This window comes from Macaca nemestrina, chromosome 3, assembly GCF_043159975.1.
Source record: "Macaca nemestrina isolate mMacNem1 chromosome 3, mMacNem.hap1, whole genome shotgun sequence".
Taxonomy (NCBI): Eukaryota; Metazoa; Chordata; class Mammalia; order Primates; family Cercopithecidae; genus Macaca; species Macaca nemestrina.
Genome location: NC_092127.1, coordinates 40,115,303 through 40,142,891, shown reverse-complemented (window position 1 = coordinate 40,142,891; position 27,589 = coordinate 40,115,303). Strand labels below are relative to the sequence as shown.

At 35.5% G+C, this 27,589-nt stretch overlaps 1 protein-coding gene across 5 annotated transcripts in view; it reads right to left on the bottom strand.

The window, feature by feature from the left end:
* IQCM (IQ motif containing M) overlaps positions 1-27,589 on the bottom strand; it is a 496,764-nt gene that overhangs the window by 231,319 nt on the left and 237,856 nt on the right. For all 5 annotated transcript variants that reach the window (XM_011710533.2, XM_011710534.2, XM_011710535.2 and 2 more), the window contains one exon: positions 25,406-25,473. In XM_011710533.2, the coding sequence (XP_011708835.2) occupies positions 25,406-25,473 (68 nt within the window). The remainder of the gene's footprint in view (positions 1-25,405; positions 25,474-27,589) is intronic.

Genomic DNA, 27,589 nt, shown 5'->3' with positions numbered 1-27,589 from the left:
ACATCAAAAGAATGGTAGCCTTATGAACAATGCATTTTCTTAACAATTTATAGTAGCAGGAAAAGACTTATGGGCACAGGTTTCTCAGCTTAAACTGACGTCACAACCATGAACCTGTTAGACTAAGCAAAAGAACTGATTCAGGATTTCAGGACTTTTTTCATCCAGAAACAGAAAACTTCATATGGTATTCTGCTTAAACCCAGATCAACAAATTAAAAATTAATTATCTAGAATTGAATACACTGATTATGTTTCATATTTATTTTCTGATAAAATATGAGAAAGCTTTTTTGAATCAATTTATAAATTTGAATTTGTTTGCCTTTACTAGTACAAACTAGAATGAAATATCCTTTAAATGGTATATAAATGGTTTCAACTAATCCATCAGAACTTGAGGGGAAAAAAGTCCTAATGAAAATGTTCATATATACAATAAATTAATAAATCATTGTGAATAAGTTTATAGAAATTAAGAACACATTTTATTTTATCTTTAAAACAATATAGAACAATAGTTAAATATATACAAAATGCCTCTACTGAGTTCATTATAGAAGTATTTATTTACAAAGTTTTAATAAGAATTGATACTTTTTTCTATCAAAATGTAATTGAAAAATCAAGTTTGTAATCCATTTTCCATTTTAATATATAACATTTAAAGGTAAGTCAGTAAACTAGGTATGGTGGCTCCTATTAAGGAACGTGGATTTAATCCTTACGTGAAAATGATGCCCACTAGGTCCTCCTAAAAAACCAGCTCACTCTTTTCTATATTGCTTAGGGATTGCCAACTAATGGAATGTTACAGGAAAACATATATTGGGAAATTTGAGGATATTAAAAAGAGAAAGGGGTGTTTTTACCACTATATGCAATGTAGGTAAAACCTGGAAGAATAAAATTGTATGATTCCTAATTCCTGACCTCAGTGAAAAAACTGACAAGGGCAATAAAAATCCTGCTACTTAAAATCATTATGAAAGAACATAATATGACACCAGGAGATTTATTAGTCTTCTAGACAGAAGTTACTGATATGTTAGTATCATATAATTCTAGTTTTGCTAATGATACAATATAAGCATCCATGTTTTAATCCATTCCTTATTCCACATTTATTAATGAAACTGACTCAGTAAAACACCAAGTTAATGATATTGAATAAAAAGTGCTAGAATATGGGTAGAGCATTCAAATAGAGATTTCTCTAAAGAAGACATATAAATTGCCAAAACGTATATGAAAAAATGCTCAACATCACTAATCATCAGGGAAGTACAAATTAAAATCACAATGAGTTTTCACCTTACACATCTTAGAATTTATTATCAGAAAGAGAAAAGACAGCAAGTATTGGAGAGGACACAGAGAAAAGGGAACCCCCGCACACTGTTGGTGGGAATGTAAATTAGCACAACCTTATGGAAAACAGTACAGAATTTCCTCAAAAAATTAAAAACAGAATTTGCAATCTACTCATCTGACAAAGGGCTAATATCCAGAACCTACAAAGAACTCAAACAAATTTACAAGAAAAAACAACCCCTTCAAAAAGTGGGCAAAGGATATGAACAGACACTTCTCAAAAGAAGACATTTATGCAGCCAACAGACACATGAAAAAATGCTCATCATCACTAGCCATCAGAGAAATGCAAATCAAAACCACAATGAGATACCATCTCACACCAGTTAGAATGACAATCATTAAAAAGTCAGGAAACAACAGGTGCTGGAGAGGATGTGGAGAAATAGGAACACTTTTACACTGTTGGTGGGATTGTAAACTAGTTCAACCATTGTGGAAGACAGTGTGGCGATTCCTCAAGGATCTAGAACTAGAAATACCATTTGACCCAGCCATCCCATTACTGGGTATATATCCAAAGAATTATAAATCATGCTGCTATAAAGACACATGCACACATATGTTTATTGTGGCACTATTCACAATAGCAAAGACTTGGAACCAACCCAAATGTCCATCAATGACAGACTGGATTAAGAAAATGTGGCACATATTTACCATAGAATACTATGCAGCTATAAAAAAGGATGAGTTCATGTCCTTTGCAGGGACATGGATGCAGCTGGAAACCATCATTCTCAGCAAACTATCGCAAGAACAGAAAACCAAACACCTCACGTTCTCACTCATAGGTGGGAATTGAACATTGAGATCACTTGGACACAGGAAGGGGAACATCACACACCGGGGCCTGTTGTGGGGTTGGGGGAGGGGGGAGGGATAGCATTAGGAGATATACCTAATGTAAATGACGAGTTAATGGGTGCAGCACACCAACATGGCACATGTATACATATGTAACAAACCTGCACATTGTGCACATATACACTAGAACATAAAGTATAATAATTTTTAAAAAGGCAAGAAAAAAAAAATACCATTCAATCCAGCTATCTCACTCCCGGGTACACATCCAAAGGAAATGAAATCAGTTTGTCAGAGACATCTGCACCACCGTGTTCACTGCACCATTATTCACAATAGCCAAGATATGAAATCAACGTAAGTGTTTGTGAACATATTGAAAAAAGAAGATGCAGCATATATACACAATGGAATACTATGCAGTCATACAAAGAAGGAAATTCTGTCATTTGTGACAACATGGATGAACCTGGAGGACACTGTGCTAAGTGAAATAAGCTAGGTACAGAAAAGCAAATACCACATGACCTCACTCATTTTTGGAATCCAAAATGTTGATCTCATAGAAGTAGAGAGTAAAATGGTGGCAAAAAGAGCTGGAGCATTTGGGAGCAGATGTTGGGGAGATGTTGGCCAAAGGATATAAAATGGTATTTACATAGGCAGAATAAGTCCAAGAGATCTATTGTACAACATAGTGACTATAGTTAAATATATTGTATTCTTGAAAAATGTGAAGAGTGTGGAAATAAAGTGTTTTCACCATAAAAATGATAACTATGTAAAGTAATGTATATGTGAATTAACTCGATTTAGTCATTCCACAATGTATATGTACTTCAAAACATCATTTTGTACACAATACATACAATTTTGTCTGTAAATAAAAATAAACAATGAGTAAACCAAAGAAAAAGTTGCTGAACAAACTTATACAGTCACAACCATGCTTTATGAATGCATCTTGATCACAAGATAGGGATGAGAAAGCAAACTAACAACTTAGCTTCCTCCATCATGAATTAGTAGTATATAATATCTTATAATCAAGGGGAATAAGCACCTGCTACCCTGTGATAAACAAACACAGGTAATTTTGTCTAGCACTAATCTCCAAAATAATTAGAATCTCAACCCCCCCTCCAGCTTTTTTATATAAGTTATTACTGAATCTATAACCAAAGAATGACTTTTAGCTCTCATTGATATATAACCCTGGATGGGAAAGATAAACATTAGTCGGTCATTTAGTTTTTGACCACCTAACACATTCCAAGAATAGTAATAGTATGCAGACAAGCAAAAGGGACTGGCTCCCTTCACATTATTTCAGATTTATACTTATTTTCTGGATATAACAATTTATCTATTGCTGATCTTTTTCTTTTATTTTCCTTTTATTAACACATTTTTATTTTTATTTTATTTTAGAAAGAGAGTCTTGCTCTGTCATCAAGGCTGGAGTGCAGTGGTGCAATCACAGCTCACTGCAGCCTCTAACCCCTGAGCTCAAGTGATTTTCCTGCCTCCATCTCCCAAGTAGCTGGGACTACAAGTATGCATCACTATGCCTGGCTCATTTTTCTTTTAGTTTCCAGCAACCAAACCTGTCTTCATTAAAGTGTCTTTCACTTAATTTCAAATCTTATATCTCTATTAAAAGATACATATATGTATATACATAAAATCTCCCTTCCAAAATGAACATCCCATATTTCATCTGCATTATATTTCTTAACTTTGGAACAATAATTTCTGAGCATATTTTTGTGAGAACCACACAATCAGAGTGCCTTGAAGGTTTCACCGTGTTCTCAAATAAATTTTTTGTTGTGATTAATTAAAAACACACACCTGGCAAAAAATGATTAGAAACATACATACAGAAAAATGTTTCAATAATTATTTTAAGTTAAAATAGAAATAAGGCACCATTTTTCACTTCCAAATTTAAAAGGAAAACCCTGCAAACCTAAAGAATTCCAGAGAAAGTTTGGTTCAAGATGCATTTCCAACGTTATTCTCAATTGTGTAATCTACTTGGAAAATAGATTGACTTGGCAATATGAATCAAGAGCATACAACCTAGTAATTTCCTTTTTGGAAATTTCCCCTAAGTATGAAAAAAGCGATATGCATGAAGATATCCATCCACAGTTTCATTTATAGTAGAAAAAAAATTAGAAACAGATATCTAAGTAAATTGTGTTAGAGCCAATCCATAGACTATTATGAGGTCATAAAGGTGTTGTTTATGAAGATTACATAATAATTTGAGTAAACGCTTGTCATTTCAAAAATTGATATTAAAAGAATAAGGATATTAAATTACATGCATTACATAATTGTAACTTTAAAAAAGATATATATATATTTATATACATATCTATAAAAGACTATTAAACCATGCCAAATACTATTAGTGGTTATATTAACTCAGTATTTCTAAATCAAGAATGGATAGGAATCACGACCATTATTTCCAAGGAACTCCTATTCAGGACCTTCCTTCAAAGATTGTTTCATTGACTCCTTCAGTAAAACTGATGCAAATTCCTGATTAGATGTTGGGTTATAAAAAAAAATTAGGTTGTAAAGAAAAATGATAATTTGTTTCTTGTTTTCTAATTTTTTCATATTTCCTGAAATAGGCTAGCATTCACTGTGTAAAGTTAAAGTATAATAATTAAATCCATTAATATCAGCAGTAGTGGTAGTAACAATCTTTCATTAAGCATTTATTTCAGACATACTTTCTCCTTCAATCTTCAAAATAGTATTGTTAGGGATGGAGGCAGTGACATGCACCTGTAATCTCAGCAAGTCAGGTGGCTTAGACAGGAGAACTGCTTGAGCCCAGGAGTGAGAAACTAACCTAGGCAACCTAGTGAGACCCTGGCTAAAAAAAAAAAAAATCAAAATTAAAAAAAAATAGTTTTATTGGATGAATATTATCCTGATTTTATAGATGAGATAAAGTTATAAGTAGTATAGCCATAATTCCAAGCCCTCTTGATTGTGTGTGTGATGAAATCAAAGGAGGACAAAATTATGTCATGACAACAGAAAGACTGGTATTGACAGTAGCCAATCCTCAATAGTTAGGATGCCTTGGGTAACTGGCTTGAGGTTTTCATTCATTTGTTTGTTTCAGGAGTATTGAAAGATGCAGTCATATCACAAATACAGAGAGACTATTAAAGAAATGTTCAATTTTATGCCATGGACTTTATGTTCATTCTTTGTATAAGAATGAGTTGTAGATGAGATATGGGAAATGTATTGTGACTGTCAGATACATGGAGACTAAGTGACCTCCTCTGAGTTAGAGAATCATAGTAATTATTCTTTGCTTACCCTCCAAATGTAATTTTTAAATTTATCTTTCTTTACCATGTCCTAATAGAATTTTGATATGCAGTAAATTGTCATTTTTATAGACATTTTTAGCCACTAGAGAGTCTCCATATAACTCTTTTAAAAATTCTCATGAAAATAAAAATGTGAGTCATTAAAGGCAAGATCCAAAACAAGTTTTCATCATAGAAGAGACCACTTCACTTGTTTTCATGCCAACTCCTACTAATGTCACTCTAAGAATGAGAGAAAGAACAGGGCTGACTGGCTGCCTTTTACTTTTTCATTTGAAGTTTGACAAATCTATGCTCAAAGCATCAAATCAAATAGTTCAGAGAGAGAAGAGATCATTATGCAAGATTACATGTGAGAAAAGATACAATAAGTTAATTAGTAAGTTAATCATGTCCGAACACTACACCCTGAGCTTGGCAAACATTTGAACAGGGAATTTCCTTTCAACTGCTAATGCTTATACAATAATATATATTAAACACTAAATCAGTTTTAGAGTTTGGTTCAGATATTGCTACTAATTAGTTTTGGCTGATATTGAAGTATTTTGTATGCTCCATTTATAAAAGCACTGTTTGCCCATCTGTTCATAGGTTGAAAGTGATTAAGGATACTTATTTTGGCTGTTGTAAAAGCCAAATACTTTTCAAGCTGAAAATTTGTGACAAAACCAGATCAGGTTGCCAAGTTCAGAAATATATGAAAAGAGATCTGTGATGCCTCCCTCCCCCAATTCCTCTTCCAACCTGCATTATCGAAAAGTAAATATCACCACTTTCCTGATTAGACTAGCATGCCTGCTTTGTCCAAATGCTTTGCAATTTAGTTATAATTTACACAATTTACTCTGATTTGGATCTTCTGCTACCAAGCTGTGTCGAGGGCTTTCGTTTCCTGTACGTGCAGCCTTGAAGTAGAAACATGTGATACTCTTGTGCTTTGAATGTGGGATTTGAAAGTAACTTGGGTATTGAGTGGAACAAGTTTGTGGCCTACTTTAAACCCCTAAATGATTTCTGTTAAGTTTGAAAACAATGCATTAAATTCAACATGGGTGATATAGATTTTTAAGGGGAGGGATGTAATACATGCTTGTGAAATCCATCTTTTGTCTCATTATTATTTTACTATTCCATTTCCAAATATTCCCAAGGGTTCAGTACTTCACGCTAGTAAAACCTGTTCACTTCAAAAATCAGAGCAGCATTCCTGGGACTTTCTAAAATAAGATGCACTCCTCCTGAAGTGGAAGATAATGTCACTTTAATTCAGGCAAATTTTAAAAATAGTTTAAATACCTAAAGGACATGTAATTCTTGGGTGCCTTCTGTTCTCTTTTTGTATCCCAATCATTCCTCAAAATGCTACTCCATGCCAATCCCCCCAAAACAAGTGCCCTCCTATTTTTGACTATTTCTAGGTCCACGGCAATCTGTTTAACTAGATCATATCAAAAGATGGAGATTGATATCCCATTTAAAATCTCTAAGAAAATTTGAATTTCTGGGTAGGACACCTTTTACCACCTATATAGATCCCTAGTTAGAACATTTCAGGTAGTAAAATGCTTAAGGCACTCAATATGGGAGAAGAGAATCAGGCATGGGTGCGGGAGGCAGAAGACGTTTTCCAGGTGCATGATATCATGTCTAAGGAAAGAGGGGTTTTATTGTTATTACTGCTACTACTGCAGCTTGGTTTCAATTTTCCAACAGATTTTCCTCAAAACAAAATAGAGACTTTTAAAATTCCAAATTCAGTTCAAAAAACACAATCATTTCTTTCCTCCTGGCATAGATAAACATTCTGTAGGAGCACTACTTATTATAAATTAAGTTGAAATTATCATTTCACGTAATGGAAAAGCAAAACCAGGAATACTGTTTTTATTCAAATTTAATCAATTCTGATTTTCTCTTTCCAACTTTTCAGGTTCAGGGTGTACATGTGTAGGTTTTTTATATGGGTATATGGTATTTTGTGTTATGGAGTTTTGGAATACAGATTATTTCGTCACCCAAGTAATAAGCACAGTACCTAAAAAGTTTTTTGATCCTCACTCTCCTCCCACCCTCCACCCTGAAGTAGGCCCTCGTGTCTATTGTTCCCTTCCTTGTGTCCATGTGTACTCAATATTTAGCTTGATTTGCTTTTTTATTATTATTTCAGTAGCTTTAAGGGTACAAGTGTTTTTGGTTACATGGATGAATTGTATAGTGGTGAGGTTTGAGATTTTAGTGCACCTATCACCCAAGTAGTATTTGGTTTTTCATTCCTGTATTAATTTGCTTAGGATAATGGCCTCCAGCTGCATCCATGTTTCTGCAAAGAATAGGATTTTGTCCTTTTTTATGACTGCATAGTATTCTATGGTGTACATGTACCACATTTTCTTTATCTAGTCCACCACTGATAGACATTTAAGTTGATTCCATGTCTTTACTATGGTGAATAGCACTGCCATGAACATACATGTTCATGTGTCTTCATGATAGAACAATTTATATTCCTTTGGGTACATACCCAGTAATGATTGCTAGGTTGAATGATAGTTTAAGTTCTCTGAGAAATCTCCAAATTGCTTTCCACAGTGGCTGAACCAATTTACATTCCCACCAGCAATGTATAAGTGCTCCCTTTTCTCCACAACCTCACCAGTATCTTTTATTTTTTGACTTTTTAATAGTACCCATTCTTACTGGTGTGAGACGGTACCTCATTGAAGGTTTGGTTTGCATTTCTCCAATGATTAGTGATGTTAAGCATTTTTCATATGCTCATTGGCCACATATATGTCTTACTTTGGGGAAAATGTCTGTTCATGTCCTTTGCCTACTTTTTAATGGGGTTGCTTGTTTTTTACTTGTTGATTTAAGTTCCTTATAGATTCTGGATATAAGACCTTTGTCAGATGCATAGTTTGCAAACATTTTCTCCCATTCTGTGGGTGTCTGTTTACTCTGTTTATAATTTCTTTTGTGTGCAGAAGCTCTTTAGTTTAATTATGATTGATTTGCCAATTTTTGTTTTTGCAGCAATTGCTTTTGGAGTCCTAGTCATGAAATCTTTGCCAGGGCTGATGTCCAAAATGGTATTTCCTAGGTTTTCTTCTAGAATTTTTTATACTTTTAGGTTTTACATTTAAGTCTGTAATCCATCTTGAGTTGATTTTTGTATATAATGAAAGGAAGGATCCAGTTTTAATCTCCTGCATATAGCTAGCCAATTATCCCAGCACCATTTATTGAACAGGGAAAACTTTCCCCATCGCTTGTTATTGTTGGATTTGTCAAAGATCAGATGGTTGTAAGTGTGCGGCTTTATTTCTGAGTTTTCTAATCTGCTCCTTGGTCTATATGTCTGTTTTGGTACCAGTATCATGCTGTTTGGTTACTGTAGCCTTATAGTGTAGTTTGAAGTCAGGTAGTGTGATTCCTCCAGGTTTGTTCATTTTGCTTATCATTGCTTTGGCTATTTGGGCACTTTTCTTGGTTCCATATGAATTTTAAAAGAGTTTTTTCTAATTCTGTGAAAAAGATACTGGTAGTTGATAGGACTAGCATTAAATGTGTAAATTGCTTTGGGCGATATGGCCATTTTAACAATACTGATTCTTCCTATAAATGAGCATGTTTTTCCATTTGTTTGGGTCATCTTTGATTTCTTTCAGCAGTGTTGTGTAATTCTCATTGTAGAGATCTTTCACCTCCCTGGTTAGGTGTATCTGTAGGTATTTCATTCCTTCGGTGGCTATTGTGAATGGAATTGTGTTCCTGAATTAGGCTGTCAGCTTGGACATTGGCGAATAGAAATACTAGTGATGTTTGTTCATTGATTTTGTATCCTGAAACTTTGCTGCAGTTTATTAGATCACAGAACCTTTAGGCAGAGGCTATGGGGTTTTCTAGGTATAGAATCATTTCGTCTATGAGAAGAGATAGTTTGACCACTCTAGTTATTTGGATACCTTTTATATCTTTATATTCTCTTGCCTGATTGCTCTGGCTAAGACTTCTAGATTCTGATTTTTTAAATCAAGTTAATATATAATGCATTTTAGGGAACTCTCTTTAACCTAAACATGTCGGAAACTCCATTTTATTGTACCTACATGTTTTACTGGTAGGATACTGAAAAATATTATCATTGAAGTCAACTGAAATAACTAGGGTGTTTATGCCAAAGGTGTGATGAGGGCTGATTTTTCAGTGGCACAGTGACCAGAGTTGTCAGTTTTTATCTATGAAAAAGGGAACACAGTAAATTGTTCTGCTCTTCATCCCAACACAGTTATGTATTCCTCTTGGGATACTTCTGCTCCCAACCCAAACTCTAGTCAGTCATGGAGAAGAGCTGACTTTACCTACTCCCATCCATCTCTCTCACCTCTGCTCAAAAAAGGGTGAAAGATAAGATACTTTATCCCTAGAATAGGGACTTTAGATTACAGGGCTCCAGAAAATAAATAAATGTCCACAATTAAGGTGATTCTAAAAACAATTTCTAATATTACACTCAATGTTTTATTCCCAACCATGTATATATCAGGGACTACCATTTCCAAAAGATTGGGGATACCCTCAAGCAGAAACACACAGAATGATGGTCAGGCAATCATAGGCAAAGCCTATTAGAGAAGTAGAATTGTGGACAGTCTGAGAGTAACCTGGATTAGAGACAGATAGGATCCTTTGGCCCCCTTCCCCATGCTTTTGCCTCTCTATTCACCCTCTTAATGTGTTCCTCCATGAAAAAGCAATTGCAAATATAATTTTCCCTGCCGGAGACTTAATTCATTCTTATTGCACTATCAGGTAGGATTACTATGTTTTAAAGAAGAGAACTTATGTGTGTTCTGTTTCTCTATTCTGCTTGCTCTTACTTGGACAATTTTCTTCTTATTACATGCAGGAGTCGCACCTATACCTTCCTCTTGAACCAGGCCCAGTTGTCCTCTTTCCCAGCTGCTGATTTCCTATAGTCAGTTTCCTTAATCTCTGCTACATCCTTCAGCAGAAACTAGGGGAATTATGTGTGTCCCATGCTTACAAGTGAGGAAGTACACTCTTGACTTTTCTAGAGATGAGGCCATTTCTATTCCAGGGGAGAAAGCAGAAGGCCCCGATTCAGCCTGTAGCTGAAGCCAATATGCGCTCAGCTTACCAGAGAGCCCAGCCATCAGTAACTGGTTATTTTGTGTTCTCTTTGTTCTGCCTATCAGAGCAGTGTTTTTTTTCCATCAAATTAGGCTAGATTGGGAAACTAGTGATGCTGATGTTCTGATTCCTTGTGACTAATGCCAGTGTTACACTCTGGACACATTCAGAGGCCTGGGCTACCAGCAGTTCACTGCCTGACCCTGCTGCTGCTTCAGCATCTCTTGAGCAGCTCTCTTGGGCAGGACCTTTGCATAAGAGGCAATTGCTTGCCTTAAATTTGGTTATCTTTATTTTTGCCTCATATCACTGAGAAGCAATCCTAAAGAAAACAGGTCTAGAAGACTTAAGGTGCAGCTAAATAACACTTGATTTGGAGGTATATGGGGGAGTTTGGAGATGGTAGCATTTTCAGGAGTTGCAGTCTCTAGCAGCTGCTTTTGAAGACTTCATCCTATCCCAAGATCATGACACTGAGATATCATCAAGGTAATTAACTATAGCTCTATTAACTAGCTAATCATAGCAGAAAGCAACTAAGTCATCCGAGGAACTGACAGAACGAGGAAAGTAAGTACTGGACACAGTTAAGTATATTCCCTAGCTTAGTACTCAAAGTGTGGTCTGAGTACCAGCTGATCAGTATCACCTGAGAGTTTATCTGAAATGCAGTATTTCAGGCCATTTCGATTCTGTTATGTTCAAAAAGAATAACCATCAGACTAAAAATGATAGAACAGATACTGATAGGAGAGAACTGAAACACAAGCCACAAAAGATCTCATAAAGAAAATTGAGACTTCTTTTAATTAGTTAAATTTTCTGGGCTCAGGTGAATAATTTTCCATAGACATCTGCAGATCTGCTATCTTTGAGAAACAGGAAAATAAAAGTGATGTGAGAATTCTGGAGAATGACAAATGTCCTCACCTTAAAAAAGAAAAGAATAGGGGCGGAGCAAGATGGCCGAATAGGAGAAGCTCCAGTCTCCAACTCCCAGCGCGAGCGACACAGAAGACCAGTGATTTCTGCATTTTCAACTGAGGTACTGGGTTCATCTCACTGGGGAGTGCCAGACGATCGGTGCTGGTCAGCTGCTGCAGCCCGACCACCGAGAGCTGAAGCAGGGCGAGGCATTGCCTCACCTGGGAAGCCCAAGGGGGAAGGGAATCCCTTTTCCTAGCCAGGGGAACTGAGACACACAACACCTGGAAAATCGGGTAACTCCCACCCCAATACTGCGCTTTAAGCAAACAGGCACAACAGGAGATCATATCCCACTCCTGGCCGGTAGGGTCCCACACCCACGGGGCCTCCCTCGTTGGTAGCACAGCAGTCTGTGATCTACCGGCAAGGCAGCAGCCAGGCTGGGGGAGGGGCGCCCGCCATTGCTGAGGCTTAAGTAGGTAAACAAAGCTGCTGGGAAGCTCGAACTGGGTGGAGCTCACAGCAGCTCAAGGAAACCTGCCTGTCTCTGTAGACTCCACCTCTGGGGACAGGGCACAGTAAACTAAACAAACGCAGCAGACACCTCTGCAGACGCAAACGACTATGTCTGACAGCTTTGAAAAGAGCAGTGGATCTCCCAACACGGAGGTTGAGATCTGAGAAGGGACAGACTCCCTGCTCAAGTGGGTCCCTGACCCCTGAGTAGCCTAACTGGGAGACATCCCCCACTAGGGGTAGTCTGACACCCCACACCTCACAGGGAGGAGTACACCCCTGAGAGGAAGCTTCCAAAGCAAGAATCACACAGGTACACTCGCTGTTCAGAAATATTCTATCTTCTGCAGCCTCTGCTGCTGATACCCAGGCAAACAGGGTCTGGAGTGGACCTCAAGCAATCTCCAACAGACCTACAGCTGAGGGTCCTGACTGTTAGAAGGAAAACTATCAAACAGGAAGGACACCTACACCAAAACTCCATCAGTACATCACCATCATCAAAGACCAGAGGCAGATAAAACCACAAAGATGGGGAAAAAGCAGGGCAGAAAAGCTGGAAATTCAAAAAATAAGAGCGCATCTCCCCCGGCAAAGAAGCGCAGCTCATCGCCAGCAACGGATCAAAGCTGGACGGAGAATGACTTTGACGAGATGAGAGAAGAAGGCTTCAGTCCATCAAATTTCTCAGAGCTAAAGGAGGAATTACGTACCCAGCGCAAAGAAACTAAAAATCTTGAAAAAAAAGTGGAAGAATTGATGGCTAGAATAATTAATGCAGAGAAGGTCCTAAACGAAATGAAAGAGATGAAAACCATGACACGAGAAATACGTGACAAATGCACAAGCTTCAGTAACCGACTCGATCAACTGGAAGAAAGAGTATCTGCGATTGAGGATCAAATGAATGAAATGAAGCGAGAAGAGAAACCAAAAGAAAAAAGAAGAAAAAGAAATGAACAAAGCCTGCAAGAAGTATGGGATTATGTAAAAAGACCAAATCTACGTCTGATTGGGGTGCCTGAAAGTGAGGGGGAAAATGGAACCAAGTTGGAAAACACTCTTCAGGATATCATCCAGGAGAACTTCCCCAACCTAGTAGGGCAGGCCAACATTCAAATTCAGGAAATACAGAGAAGGCCACAAAGATACTCCTCGAGAAGAGCAACTCCAAGACACATAATTTCCAGATTCACCAAAGTTGAAATGAAGGAAAAAATCTTAAGGGCAGCCAGAGAGAAAGGTCGGGTTACCCACAAAGGGAAGCCCATCAGACTAACAGCAGATCTCTCGGCAGAAACTCTACAAGCCAGAAGAGAGTGGGGGCCAATATTCAACATTCTTAAAGAAAAGAATTTTAAACCCAGAATTTCATATCCAGCCAAACTAAGTTTCATAAGTGAAGGAGAAAAAAAATCCTTTACAGATAAGCAAATGCTTAGAGATTTTGTCAACACTAGGCCTGCCTTACAAGAGACCCTGAAGGAAGCACTCAACATGGAAAGGAACAACCGGAACCAGCCATTGCAAAAACATGCCAAAATGTAAAGACCATCGAGGCTAGGAAGAAACTGCATCAACTAACGAGCAAAATAACCAGTTAATATCATAATGGCAGGATCAAGTTCACACATAACAATATTAACCTTAAATGTAAATGGACTAAATGCTCCAATTAAAAGACACAGACTGGCAAACTGGATAAAGAGTCAAGACCCATCAGTCTGCTGTATTCAGGAGACCCATCTCACACGCAGAGACATACATAGGCTCAAAATAAAGGGATGGAGGAAGATTTACCAAGCAAATGGAGAACAAAAAAAAGCAGGGGTTGCAATACTAGTCTCTGATAAAACAGACTTTAAACCATCAAAGATCAAAAGAGACAAAGAAGGCCATTACATAATGGTAAAGGGATCAATTCAACAGGAAGAGCTAACTATCCGAAATATATATGCACCCAATACAGGAGCACCCAGATTCATAAAGCAAGTCCTTAGAGACTTACAAAGAGACTTAGACTCCCATACAATAATAATGGGAGACTTCAACACTCCACTGTCAACATTAGACAGATCAACGAGACAGAAAGTTAACAAGGATATCCAGGAATTGAACTCATCTCTGCAGCAAGCAGACCTAATAGACATCTATAGAACTCTCCACCCCAAATCAACAGAATATACATTCTTCTCAGCACCACATCGTACTTACTCCAAAATTGACCACGTAATTGGAAGTAAAGCACTCCTCAGCAAATGTACAAGAACAGAAATTATAACAAACTGTCTCTCAGACCACAGTGCAATCAAACTAGAACTCAGGACTAAGAAACTCAATCAAAACCGCTCAACTACATGGAAAATGAACAACCTGCTCCTGAATGACTACTGGGTACATAACGAAATGAAGGCAGAAATAAAGAGGTTCTTTGAAACCAATGAGAACAAAGATACAACATACCAGAATCTGTGGGACACATTTAAAGCAGTGTGTAGAGGGAAATTTATAGCACTAAATGCCCACAAGAGAAAGCAAGAAAGATCTAAAATTGACACTCTAACATCGCAATTAAAAGAACTAGAGAAACAAGAGCAAACACATTCGAAAGCTAACAGAAGGCAAGAAATAACTAAGATCAGAGCAGAACTGAAGGAGATAGAGACACAAAAAACCCTCCAAAAAATCAATGAATCCAGGAGTTGGTTTTTTGAAAAGATCAACAAAATTGACAGACCACTAGCCAAACTAATAAAGAAGAAAAGAGAGAAGAATCAAATCGACGCAATTAAAAATGATAAAGGGGATATCACCACCGACCCCACAGAAATACAAACTACCATCAGAGAATACTATAAACACCTCTACACAAATAAACTAGAAAATCCAGAAGAAATGGATAATTTCCTGGACACTTACACTCTTCCAAGACTAAACCAGGAAGAAGTTGAATCCCTGAATAGACCAATAGCAGGCTCTGAAATTGAGGCAACAATTAATAGCCTACCAACCAAAAAAAGTCCAGGACCAGATGGATTCACAGCTGAATTCTACCAGAGGTACAAGGAGGAGTTGGTACCATTCCTTCTGAAACTATTCCAATCAATAGAAAAAGAGGGAATCCTCCCTAACTCATTTTATGAGGCCAACATCATCCTGATACCAAAGCCTGGCAGAGACACAACAAAAAAAGAGAATTTTAGACCAATATCTCTGATGAACATCGATGCAAAAATCCTCAATAAAATACTGGCAAACCGGATTCAGCAACACATCAAAAAGCTTATCCACCATGATCAAGTGGGCTTCATCCCTGGGATGCAAGGCTGGTTCAACATTCGCAAATCAATAAACATAATCCAGCATATAAACAGAACCAAAGACAAGAACCACATGATTATCTCAATAGATGCAGAAAAGGCTTTTGACACAATTCAACAGCCCTTCATGCTAAAAACGCTCAATAAATTCGGTATTGATGGAACGTACCTCAAAATAATAAGAGCTATTTATGACAGACCCACAGCCAATATCATACTGAATGGGCAAAAACTGGAAAAATTCCCTTTGAAAACTGGCACAAGACAGGGATGCCCTCTCTCACCACTCCTATTCAACATAGTGTTGGAAGTTCTGGCTAGGGCAATCAGGCAAGAGAAAGAAATCAAGGGTATTCAGTTAGGAAAAGAAGAAGTCAAACTGTCCCTGTTTGCAGATGACATGATTGTATATTTAGAAAACCCCATTGTCTCAGCCCAAAATCTCCTTAAGCTGATAAGCAACTTCAGCAAACTCTCAGGATACAAAATTAATGTGCAAAAATCACAAGCATTCTTATACACCAGTAACAGACAAACAGAGAGCCAAATCAGGAATGAACTTCCATTCACAATTGCTTCAAAGAGAATAAAATACCTAGGAATCCAACTTCCAAGGGATGTAAAGGACCTCTTCAAGGAGAACTACAAACCACTGCTCAGTGAAATAAAAGAGGACACAAACAAATGGAAGAACATACCATGCTCATGGATAGGAAGAATCAATATCGTGAAAATGGCCATACTGCCCAAGATAATTTATAGATTCAATGCCATCCCCATCAAGCTACCAATGAGTTTCTTCACAGAATTGGAAAAAACTGCTTTAAAGTTCATATGGAACCAAAAAAGAGCCCGCATCTCCAAGACAATCCTAAGTCAAAAGAACAAAGCTGGAGGCATCACGCTACCTGACTTCAAACTCTACTACAAGGCTACAGTAACCAAAACAGCATGGTACTGGTACCAAAACAGAGATATAGACCAATGGAACAGAACAGAGTCCTCAGAAATAATACCACACATCTACAGCCATCTGATGTTTGACAAACCTGAGAGAAACAAGAAATGGGGAAAGGATTCCCTATTTAATAAATGGTGCTGGGAAAATTGGCTAGCCATAAGTAGAAAGCTGAAACTGGATCCTTTCCTTACTCCTTATACGAAAATTAATTCAAGATGGATTAGAGACTTAAATGTTAGACCTAATACCATAAAAATCCTAGAGGAAAACCTAGGTAGTACCATTCAGGACATAGGCATGGGCAAAGACTTCATGTCTAAAACACCAAAAGCAATGGCAGCAAAAGCCAAAATTGACAAATGGGATCTCATTAAACTAAAGAGCTTCTGCTCAGCAAAAGAAACTACCATCAGAGTGAACAGGCAACCTACAGAATGGGAGAAAATTTTTGCAATCTACTCATCTGACAAAGGGCTAATATCCAGAACCTACAAAGAACTCAAACAAATTTACAAGAAAAAAACAAACAACCCCATCAAAAAGTGGGCAAAGGATATGAACAGACATTTCTCAAAAGAAGATATTCATACAGCCAACAGACACATGAAAAAATGCTCATCATCACTGGCCATCAGAGAAATGCAAACCAAAACCACAATGAGATACCATCTCACACCAGTTAGAATGGCAATCATTAAAAAGTCAGGTAACAACAGGTGCTGGAGAGGATGTGGAGAAATAGGAACACTTTAACACTGTTGGTGGGATTGTAAACTAGTTCAACCATTATGGAAAACAGTATGGCGATTCCTCAAGGATCTAGAACTAGATGTACCATATGACCCAGCCATCCCATTACTGGGTATATACCCAAAGGATTATAAATTATGCTGCTATAAAGACACATGCACACGTATGTTTATTGCGGCACTATTCACAATAGCAAAGACTTGGAATCAACCCAAATGTCCATCAGTGACAGATTGGATTAAGAAAATGTGGCACATATACACCATCGAATACTATGCAGCCATAAAAAAGGATGAGTTTGTGTCCTTTGTAGGGACTTGGATGCAGCTGGAATCCATCATTCTTAGCAAACTATCACAAGAACAGAAAACCAAACACCGCATGTTCTCACTCATAGGTGGGAACTGAACAGTGAGATCACTCGGACTCAGGAAGGGGAACATCACACACCAGGGCCTATCATGGGGAGGGGGGAGGGGGGAGGAATTGCATTGGGAGTTATACCTGATGTAAATGACGAGTTGATGGGTGCAGCACAGCAACATGGCACAAATATACATATGTAACAAACCTGCACGTTATGCACATGTACCCTACAACTTAAAGTATAATAATAATAAATAAATTTAAAAAAAAGAAAAGAATAAAATATTGTAAACTCTAGACCAGTAAATTAAATCTCAGAGTCTATCAGTTATGAATTGGATGTTGGGTGAGGACTTAACAAATGAAGCAGTGGTGCCAAGAGCTAGAATGTACATAAAAAGAAGAAGCCATGCCATGCTAAATTTATTTTATTTATTTTAATTTAATTTTGTAACTATTTTGCTTTTTCTTACTATATTGCTAGACCAGGAAATAATTTGTGATGTGTCTGAATTTCAGGTAGGCAATTTTCAAGGTTCTCATAAAATCTTTGTAAACAAGGTCGGGAAATACAGGCTGATTAGGTGTTCTTGAGTGATGAGAGGGACTCCATCATTTCTAACTGAGACAAAGAATACAGTAGAAAAGGATGGAAAAACTAACACATAACTATTTCAATTTTTAAAAGTTGTTATGGGATATTCCAGCGAAGATGCCCAGGAAGCAGTCTGTAATTTCTAGCTTGAGATGAGAACTATACATAGATGGAAGATAAAGAAAATTCATTATAAAGCAGAGAAAATATATTAAAAGGGTGATTCAATAATTGAACAAATATTTATGTACATATTTATATTACTACTTGTGTAAGGTGCTATTCTAATGCTGCAGATACCCTGTTGAATAAAATACAAAAAACTTCCCCTGTCCCCACTGAGCTTATATTCCAGTAGAATAGATCAATAGTAATCACAGTAAGCAAGTTAATAATAGAGTATGTTAGAAGATGATGTGTGCTATGGTAAAAAATAAAGTAGGATTTGGTGGTTGGGGAGTTCTGGCAGGGATCGAATATGCAATTTTAAATAGTATGTCATTGCAGGTGGAGGGGTTACTGAAAAAATGACATATAGTAATTATCTGAGGAAAATGTGACAAGAAGCTAAGTCAAAATGTAATAAAATTACTTTTAAAGTACTTCAGTTCATATATATATATACATACACACATATATATATTTGTGCGTGTGCAACTGCACAGTAATTTCACTATGACCTTGAAGACGTTACGTATCTTACCTCCCTCATTGTAGTTATTAACACTATTTTATAATGATCTCCAGGTCTATCTCCTTTCTATACCCAGAATCCCTGAAAGTGACTACTTTTCTTTGTATAATAGATGAAGAGAGAAAGAAAGAGGTAGAGAAAGAACAGGAAGGAAGGAGAAAGGGAAAATATATTGGTAACACATTAGAATATCTGATAATTTCTCAGGCTCATCTTTTTTTCAGAACTCAAATCAATATGAGTTATTGCCCTTGGGAAGTTGACCCCCAAAGCTGACATGATGGGTTTCACGAGTCGATGTACAGGGTCTAGGGTTGGGTTCCACTTTACATTGTGCTACTAAAATTTTACTTGAAATACTGTGTTCTTTCTTAAGCATCATATTTTAATGGGGATATTTTTTAGTACAGTGAGCATCTGTTTCTTTCCTCTGTCTAGCACCTCCTATTCCTTTCGAGAATTGAACTTCCCCACTCCAGTCATGTGACTCTCCCATGATTTGTCTAGGGCTGGTCATGTCTTCCAAGGTGGGAAGTCAGCCAGAATATTTCTCTCTGTGTGTGTGTGTGTGAGAGAAGAGAAGAGGAGGGGCGGGGTGCTTTCTGTTTTGGAAGGGGGAAGTTTGGTGGGGGATTGTTTGTTGCTTTTGTTTTTGTTTTTTATTTTTTGTGGTAATACAACACTGCCATTTTGGTAAGAATGAGAAGTGAATTAGATACCTGGGAGCTACCTATTTTCCTTGCTACATGGAGAAAAATTCTATAGAAGGAGGAATAAAAGCCAAGCAGAGATTAAAAATGAAAGAAAAGACAATGCATCCTGAAGACATTACTTGAGTCCTTGAGTCATCTGAGCCCAAGATGCTAAACCAATACAAAGAACAAAGAGCGACCATATCCTGCCCCCTTGTAATTCCTATTTAGATGGGTCAGTCAAGCCCCATTTTTGTCCAAGATAGTTTGAACTACCATCCAATGAAGATGTTATATATACATATATAGTTGAAATAGGCTAAGGGGATTAATCAGAAAAGAAAAAGTTGGTAAGGAGGGGTGACTTCTAGAAGACCAAGGGATACCAGTTCAAGAGAGATCGGTATTAAGCTTAAATCAGACAACTGTCTGAAAATCAGAGCAGTCCTTTGAATTAAATGAGATGCCACTTGAATGGAGGTATTATGAATCTCTGGATTTTGCGAGTAGAGTCTAAGTGTGTACAGTGTTATAGAGGAGATTTGTCCTTTGGAAAGAGAGTTTCCGTAGAAAACCTTTAAGTTTCCTCAAACTCTCAAAGTCTGTAATTCTGCAAAGACAGAACACACAAGTGGAGGTCACCTGAGAAATGTTATTCACCATATATTTATTTTCAAACAATGCTTAGGATAGGCACTGACCCAGAAGAACCTATTGACAAAAGATGTCTAATGAGAAGCAGGCTAACTTTCTATTCATAGGTAACAAAATTTCAGAAGAGACCAAAGAAAAGTTTTTAGGTAGGAAATTGTAAGATTGTTTTGAGATAAAATAAGAGGACTTGATCTCTTTCAGGAAAAAAAAAATGGTGATAAAGAGAATACAGTACTTTTCAAGATAAAAGGGAAACATTCAAGGACCTACATAAATATCTGGACTCTGAAACGCGAATTTTATACTTAGGTATGTAAGTCGATGTACCATATACCACTATATCAAATAAGAAAATATTTAGAATTGGCAATTCAATTTGCCTTTCAGAAAGATATTAGTGTCATATCTTATTATCATTTTAATTCCAGTATGCTACGAAATAGGAAGTAGGAAGAATACAACTATTCCTTATCTACATATTTAAATGAACTATAATAATACTTGAAATTCTAAAGATTTTTTGAAAATAAGGAAAACTCAAAAGTTCCAAAACAGTACACTTACTTCATAGATGGTAAATTTAAATGCTAACACTTATATCAAGAATTAAAGCAAATTAAATACTAAAAAGATGAAAGGCTGATGACCAGCCTCTGAACTTAATCACAATCACAAATTTAATATTATGAGTCAACAATAGAATGTTTTTCCTCTATGAATTAAAGACTCAGCAATTGTTATATTCTATACCTGGAAATCAGTCAAGCATTTTTAAAAACAATTATGAGCTTTAGAAGTTCAAAAAAAGGAAAATTTATCACTGAAGTCATATTAATCTAGAAAGGATTAACAGCTCACTGCAAAAAAAAAAATCAAAAGAATGTTTTATTCATGGAATGCAATAGGTTAGCTTAAGGAAAATGCAGACTTTTGAAATATGGTTAGAGGTACTAAACAAATTCAAGTAGACCTCAAGGAACATTATATATAAAGTATTTTTTCTTATAGAAAATAAAATAACAATAACATCACAATAGTACAATTATAGATCACAATAGTAGAATTATAATCTATACAGCTTCTGGTTCACAGTGTTTGCTTAGGTATTAAGAATGAGCTCTCAATGCATTATTTCCCTTTAGCTAATAATATAAACTGGTTTTGATACTTTATATTAAAGATACTATATTAAAAAGAGAAAATATATTAATAAAGAAGTAGAAAAATATGATGCTAGGAAAAGATGAGATCCCACTTCATCACAAAATAATATTTACCTTTATAAAAATAAAAAATAAATGCATACACTATCATTCATGTACACATTACATTTATTTAAACTAAAAATTAAGAACATTTATTTCAATCTAATTGTATCTGGTTTAGAGGTATTTAATTTTTTTAAAAAAATAGATATTTTATTTAAAAAACAGAAAAATGTTCCTTTGGCAATTCTGATTGAACTGAGATTTGTTGGCTTTCTTTGAAATGTTTAACATAAACTTCTTTTCCTTTAAAAATGGTTTTAGAATTTCTTAAACATATTTTAATCTTATGAATTTCTAACAACTTTCAGAAACTTATGGAGTTCTAACAATTTGAAAATGTGTAATATAAATTAAAATATTGAGGAAGTAGAAAAATTCAGACATTAAGCAATTTTGTTTTGTAAGTTTTCATCTATGAAAATAATTTACTATAAATGTTGGGCTGAGGTGTATATGAAATGAATACTTATATAGCAGAATTATAAAATGATAGCAAAATATAATCTTTTTCTCATAAAAATAAATATATTTAAGAACCCCCAAATTAAATCAAGTATCTGTATTCACTATGCAGTCTTTTCAACCCAGTAAATTCATTCTAAATGTGTGCAATTTTAACATTATAGTTCTTTGTTTAATAATGCTTCTAAGGGAAAATCTTATATATACTTGTACATATATTTGTACAAACAAACGTACCCAAACACTATAGAACCATCTTTTCTTCCCTTTCTGAATATTGAAATGTCTACAGTTGAAGAAAACAGGAAGATGAACAACAACAATGACAAATGAATGTGAAATTTGCTTTTTAGGTTTGTGATCATTGAAGATTAGGAAAGAAACAACCAGGACTCTGGCTTATCCACCACTATTAATCCATATAAGGCAAGAATAGGAGTGGGTGTTCACATTAGCAGACCAAGTGCTGCTGCAGCATTTTTAGTGTGCTTAACTTCCCCACTCCCACCTTTTAACAGCCAAGTGACTGCCTCCTTTAAAAAAAATACTGCTGAGTGGGTACATAAACCAGTCCTATTTGCCAACTGTAAAGGGTTCCTGCAAAGCTTGTGGGTATGTGTAAATTAATTCCATCATCTTTTTTTCTGCAACTAAGAAGAGACAGGGGAAAACAGACTCTCTTATATTTACTGTAGCCTGGCAATAGTAATATACGTGTGACATATTTTTACCCTTGAAACGCAAAAGTACTTTAGAAATTGGCCAGTACTTTATAGAAGTTGACTGATGACTGATGGAAGGTTATAATATACTCTACCTCATGCAGGCTCTAAGGAAACCTCTAGCTGAAAAATACATGGGAAATTCCTCTGTAACAAGAAAAGTTCTTGAGGCAAAGCTATAAATCCAACATGTGGATTCTAAAGTTTCACGGAATTTTTATGATAGAAATGGTATAGGATTTCAAATAAAGAAGAGAATCAATATTGATTTACTTAAATATTTCCAATTAAGTATGTTTGTGTATTTTATATAGACATATATAAAATCTCACATATATACATATACATAGTTTTATATTGTTCACTACTTTGGTTTATTTTCACATTCAATTTCACTCTTTTATATTTCTCTCTCTCTTTCTCTATGATTCTATGCTAGTAATACTTTTTAAATCACTAGAGCCACTCAAGTTTAATAATTTATTAAGTATAGTTTCAATTTAACTCTCTTAAGTAATCATCATAAAGTCTACTAAAATTTAAGATACAAACGGTATAAAAGAAGCATGATTGACTAAGAATATCACTATGCTGTGAGGTGAGAGTTAGATTCTAGTCACGGTTCTGTTTTTCACTTTCAGGACCTTGAAGAAGTCATTAAATCTTTTTATCCCAGTTTTCCTAATTGGAAAACGGAAGGATTGAACCAAGTGATGTCTAAAATTCCTTCAGCCATCATTCTTTAAAATATTTAAGACATCCCTGAAAAACTTACAGAAGGTAGACTATACAGAAAAATGTTTAGAGTTCAGATTATCTGACTGGCTGGCTGGTTCCAGGGAAATAACTATTATAAACGCTCATCTTGGAGGCTGTCCAATTTTTTATCATTGAAATGGCTGGAGTAATTTTAACTTAGTAACATCTGTAAGGAAAAAATAAAGGCTTCCCAATCAAATTAACCAGGTAAAGAATATTTCTAGGAAAAGGACTTATGCAAGAACAAACTGCTTTGAACACCATCAAATATTTTCAAAATAATGTACATGGGACAGTTATAATTTATTTGCTTTAAAGGAAGTCTCTCTGTGGAAAAGTTTATGAAAACAAATTCAATTTCTTTAGTAGACACAGGTCATTCAGATTTTCTATTTCTTCATGTGTCAGTTTTGGTATGCTATCTGTTTTCAAAAAAATTGGACTACTTCCTCTTAAATGCAACTGACATGAAGTTATTTATGGATTATTTTATTATCATTTTAATGTCTATAGGATATATAATGATGCCCTCTCTTTCATTCCTGATATTGGCAATTTGTGTTTTATCTCTTCTTTTTTAAAACTGGTCTTAAAAAGAGCACATAAATTTTATTAATCTTTCCAAAGATTAATGTGCTTTGTTAATTTGATTTATTGCTTCCCTAATTTCTATTTCATTGCTTTCTGTTCTTATCTTTATAATGCCTGTTACATGTGCTGTTAAAAATAATGTATATTCTACATTATTGGATGTAGCTTTCTATAACTGTCATTTATGGCAAGTTAATTAATAGTTTGTTCAAATCTGCTATATGTAGAATTTTCCTTTGATTCTTTTGTATAGCTTTTATTTGTGCACTGGGGATCTCCTGTTACTATGAACACCTTTTTAAGTTTTGAACATTTATAGTAACTGCTTTAAAGCCCTTCTCTGCTAATTCCAACATCCAAAAAAAAGAAAAAAACTTTTTTTCTATGTAAACAGATGAAGAAATTGAAAACTATGCAAGCTGTTCCTTTAGGGTGCACTTTCTTGAAGTCTTTTCTACACATGCACAATTCAGGAGTCAGCCCATAATTTTAGGAGAGTTTGTACACAGAATTGGGACTCCTCTCTCTGTGGTTTTCTCCTTTTATGAAATTTCCTAATCAACTTTTAGTCATTTTGGCAGCTCTAAACTCTGTCTTCTGACATTTCACACCATTAACAGTGGCGTTTTCTGCCTAAGGTCTCACTATCTTACATTGCATGACATTGGAAAAGCTAGATAAATGGGGATCTTATTCATTGCTGTTCCTTTCTTTCAAGTCAAATAGTTTCCCTCCAGTTTCTGTCCACACGCCATCGCTCTGCAGTGCCTTCAAATATTCTTTTTTATAGTTTATAATCATTTATGATTAATAAATGAATGTATTCCCAGTGAATAAGAAAACACAAGTATGAAACCTGCCCTTTTCAGAAACTTCATTGTTAACTTTCCCCAACTGCTTCTTTCAATCTCACACTCTAATCTGTCTCACAAAATCGATGTTTTCAAAACAGTTTATCAACAAAGTATATAAAGTAGCAAAGTATATAAAGTAGCAAAGCTATCTAAGAATTTTTAATAGAGTCATTGAAAATGCAAATGCATGCTTAATCATAGTGAATTGTGGTACATAGTTTCTAATAAACAAAAAAATAGCGAAAACATACGCAGTGTCATTTACTGTCATTTACGGCATATACTGTCATTTACGGCAAATTAAATGTTTCCACTGCCTTCTCCTAGATACTGAAAAGTAAAACTTCAGCTGGGTCTACTAACTGATTACCAAAACACTCAAAAAAAAGTATTTTTCTCCTTTCCTCAGTCAAATTAAAAGGCCACATTGAAAAATATGTATTAAAAACCTGAGCTTTCAACAACCTATACTTCTTTAAACCTAGGTATTAAAGTCAGCAATTACATTGATAACATCAAAAATGAGGGCATTAATTTACATTTTTCTATTATATAAAAGATATACCTGGGTTGTGATTGTGGTTCTGGCCTGATAGGTTTTTGCTCCTTTTTAATAAAGGCTTTAAAGGTTTTCTATAATAAGGAAAAGAAGAGTTGACATAAGTAGAAAAACAATGTCATCAGCTATAAAATTTTAATTCCATTGATGTTCTGTTATATTATCAAAGGGAGAATCATTATAATATATATTATAAATCTACACATTAATATACATTTGTTAGTATACTCAGAGGGGTATGACTGTTGGACCTCCTTCAGAACCTTTTAGCACCCAAGAATACAGTTTCTACTAGTTATTTTAATGAGCAAATATCCTTACAACTCTATTATAGACGAGACTTTTATTTATTTATTTGTCCTCTGTCTTACAAAAGAGATTTAAGATGGCTTTTAATAAATACAGTACATATGCAAAAGGGAAATAAAATCCAGTGAAGGGGAAAATATGGGCAGAAAAATAATGCCAAATATGTTCTGATAATTTGTGATATTTGAAATCTGGCTGTCAAAAACCTAACTATTGAGGTGTCATGGACTTAATTGTGCTTCCATATGTCAAAGCCCTAGCCCCACAATGTGACTGTATTTGAAGATAAGGTCTTTAATGAAGTAACTATGGTTGAATGAGGTCAAAAGGGCACGGCCTAATTCAACAAGACTGATGACCTTATAAGACGAGGAAAAGATACCCAAGAAAAGGCCATGTGAGGACACAATAAGAAGATGGACATCTTCAAGCCAAGGAGAGAAATATCAGGATAAACCAACCTCACGGACACCTTAATCTTGGGCTTCCAGCCCCTAGAACAGTAAGAAAATAAATTTATATTGTTGAAGTCACCCAGTCTGTGGTATTTTCTTATGGTACCCTTAACACACTAATACACACAGTAACAAATAAAACAGTAGTTCTAACATTCATAATGTCTATAATAAAACAAACATATTCAGTGAAAAATTGTTTCCATCGGTTTTTCAAATAAACCTGGTATAATGTACCAGCTTCAGCAGCATCACTTCCAACAATTTATGGATTTTTCTTATATAATCCTTCAATATTAGTCAAAGATAAAAAGAATAACTGGGGAAGATAATTCTATAAGACCCCAGAAAAACTGGGCGATTGGTTGTCTGGTCATTCAGTATGGTCCAAATGTAAAATTGATAGCTACAGCCACTGATGGCTTGCATATCTACTTTATAATCTTCCAGGACAATTTTTGTATAAAATAGCTTTTAAAAAATGGGAAGAGGAATTTGAAGTAAACTTGATAAATGAGTAAAATGATTAGGGAATTTTGAGCTGTTAGTGTTGTCTCCCTCAGACTCTCTCAGAAGTCAGTAACAGAAATTTATTGGTCAGTGATATATGGTGTGTTCATGATACCACAAGAAAAGTGCTTATTTTAGTTTTGCATTTTAAGTTTCAAAGGTGTCATTGACAACTAAAGCCAAAAATGTCTCCTCTATAAACTATCAGGAGATATAAAGAGCCAATGTAAAGATGAAATGTGGAAGAAAGTTGTGTTTATCTTGCAAAAATATTCAGCATTAAGACATACACTGATTTCTAAAACAATTTAAACAAATCGCAAATCTCTTATACTGAGTTAAGCTTCATTCTGACTTATGCTGCCATCTCAGATGTAATCTTACTTGTAAGTATTAATTTCATTTCGTGGCATTCACTTCTTAAGCACTAAGATTGACCTTTCTTCTGGAACACAATAACCCAGAAAATTGTTGTGCATCATCTCTCAATATTTGTTACATTAGAATTCCTTGATCATGTTTCCTTTTTCAAATTAAACAATCATCCTCAAGAATAATACTGTACATTTTAAAATACAAGTACAACATGTAAATGATGATAAAGCAGGAAGCAGGACCTCCTATATTTTAAATGTCTCATTCAAGATGTTTCGTGACACATTTTCATGGATATAAAAATACTAATGGCCAAAAAATATTGTTGATCTTGATATTTCATACTTTTACACAAAACAATACACTTGGCTTGGGATACACTGTCCTTCTGTGCTACTACTGTTTACACTTGCCAACTTCATCTTTTTTTCAACTACTTCCTTCTTGGCCAGACTAACTCAATTGACACATTCTCCATAATGAGGGGTGGCAAATGTGAAGGCTGCTAAGTAAAACAATCTCAGACAAACATTCCTGAGGA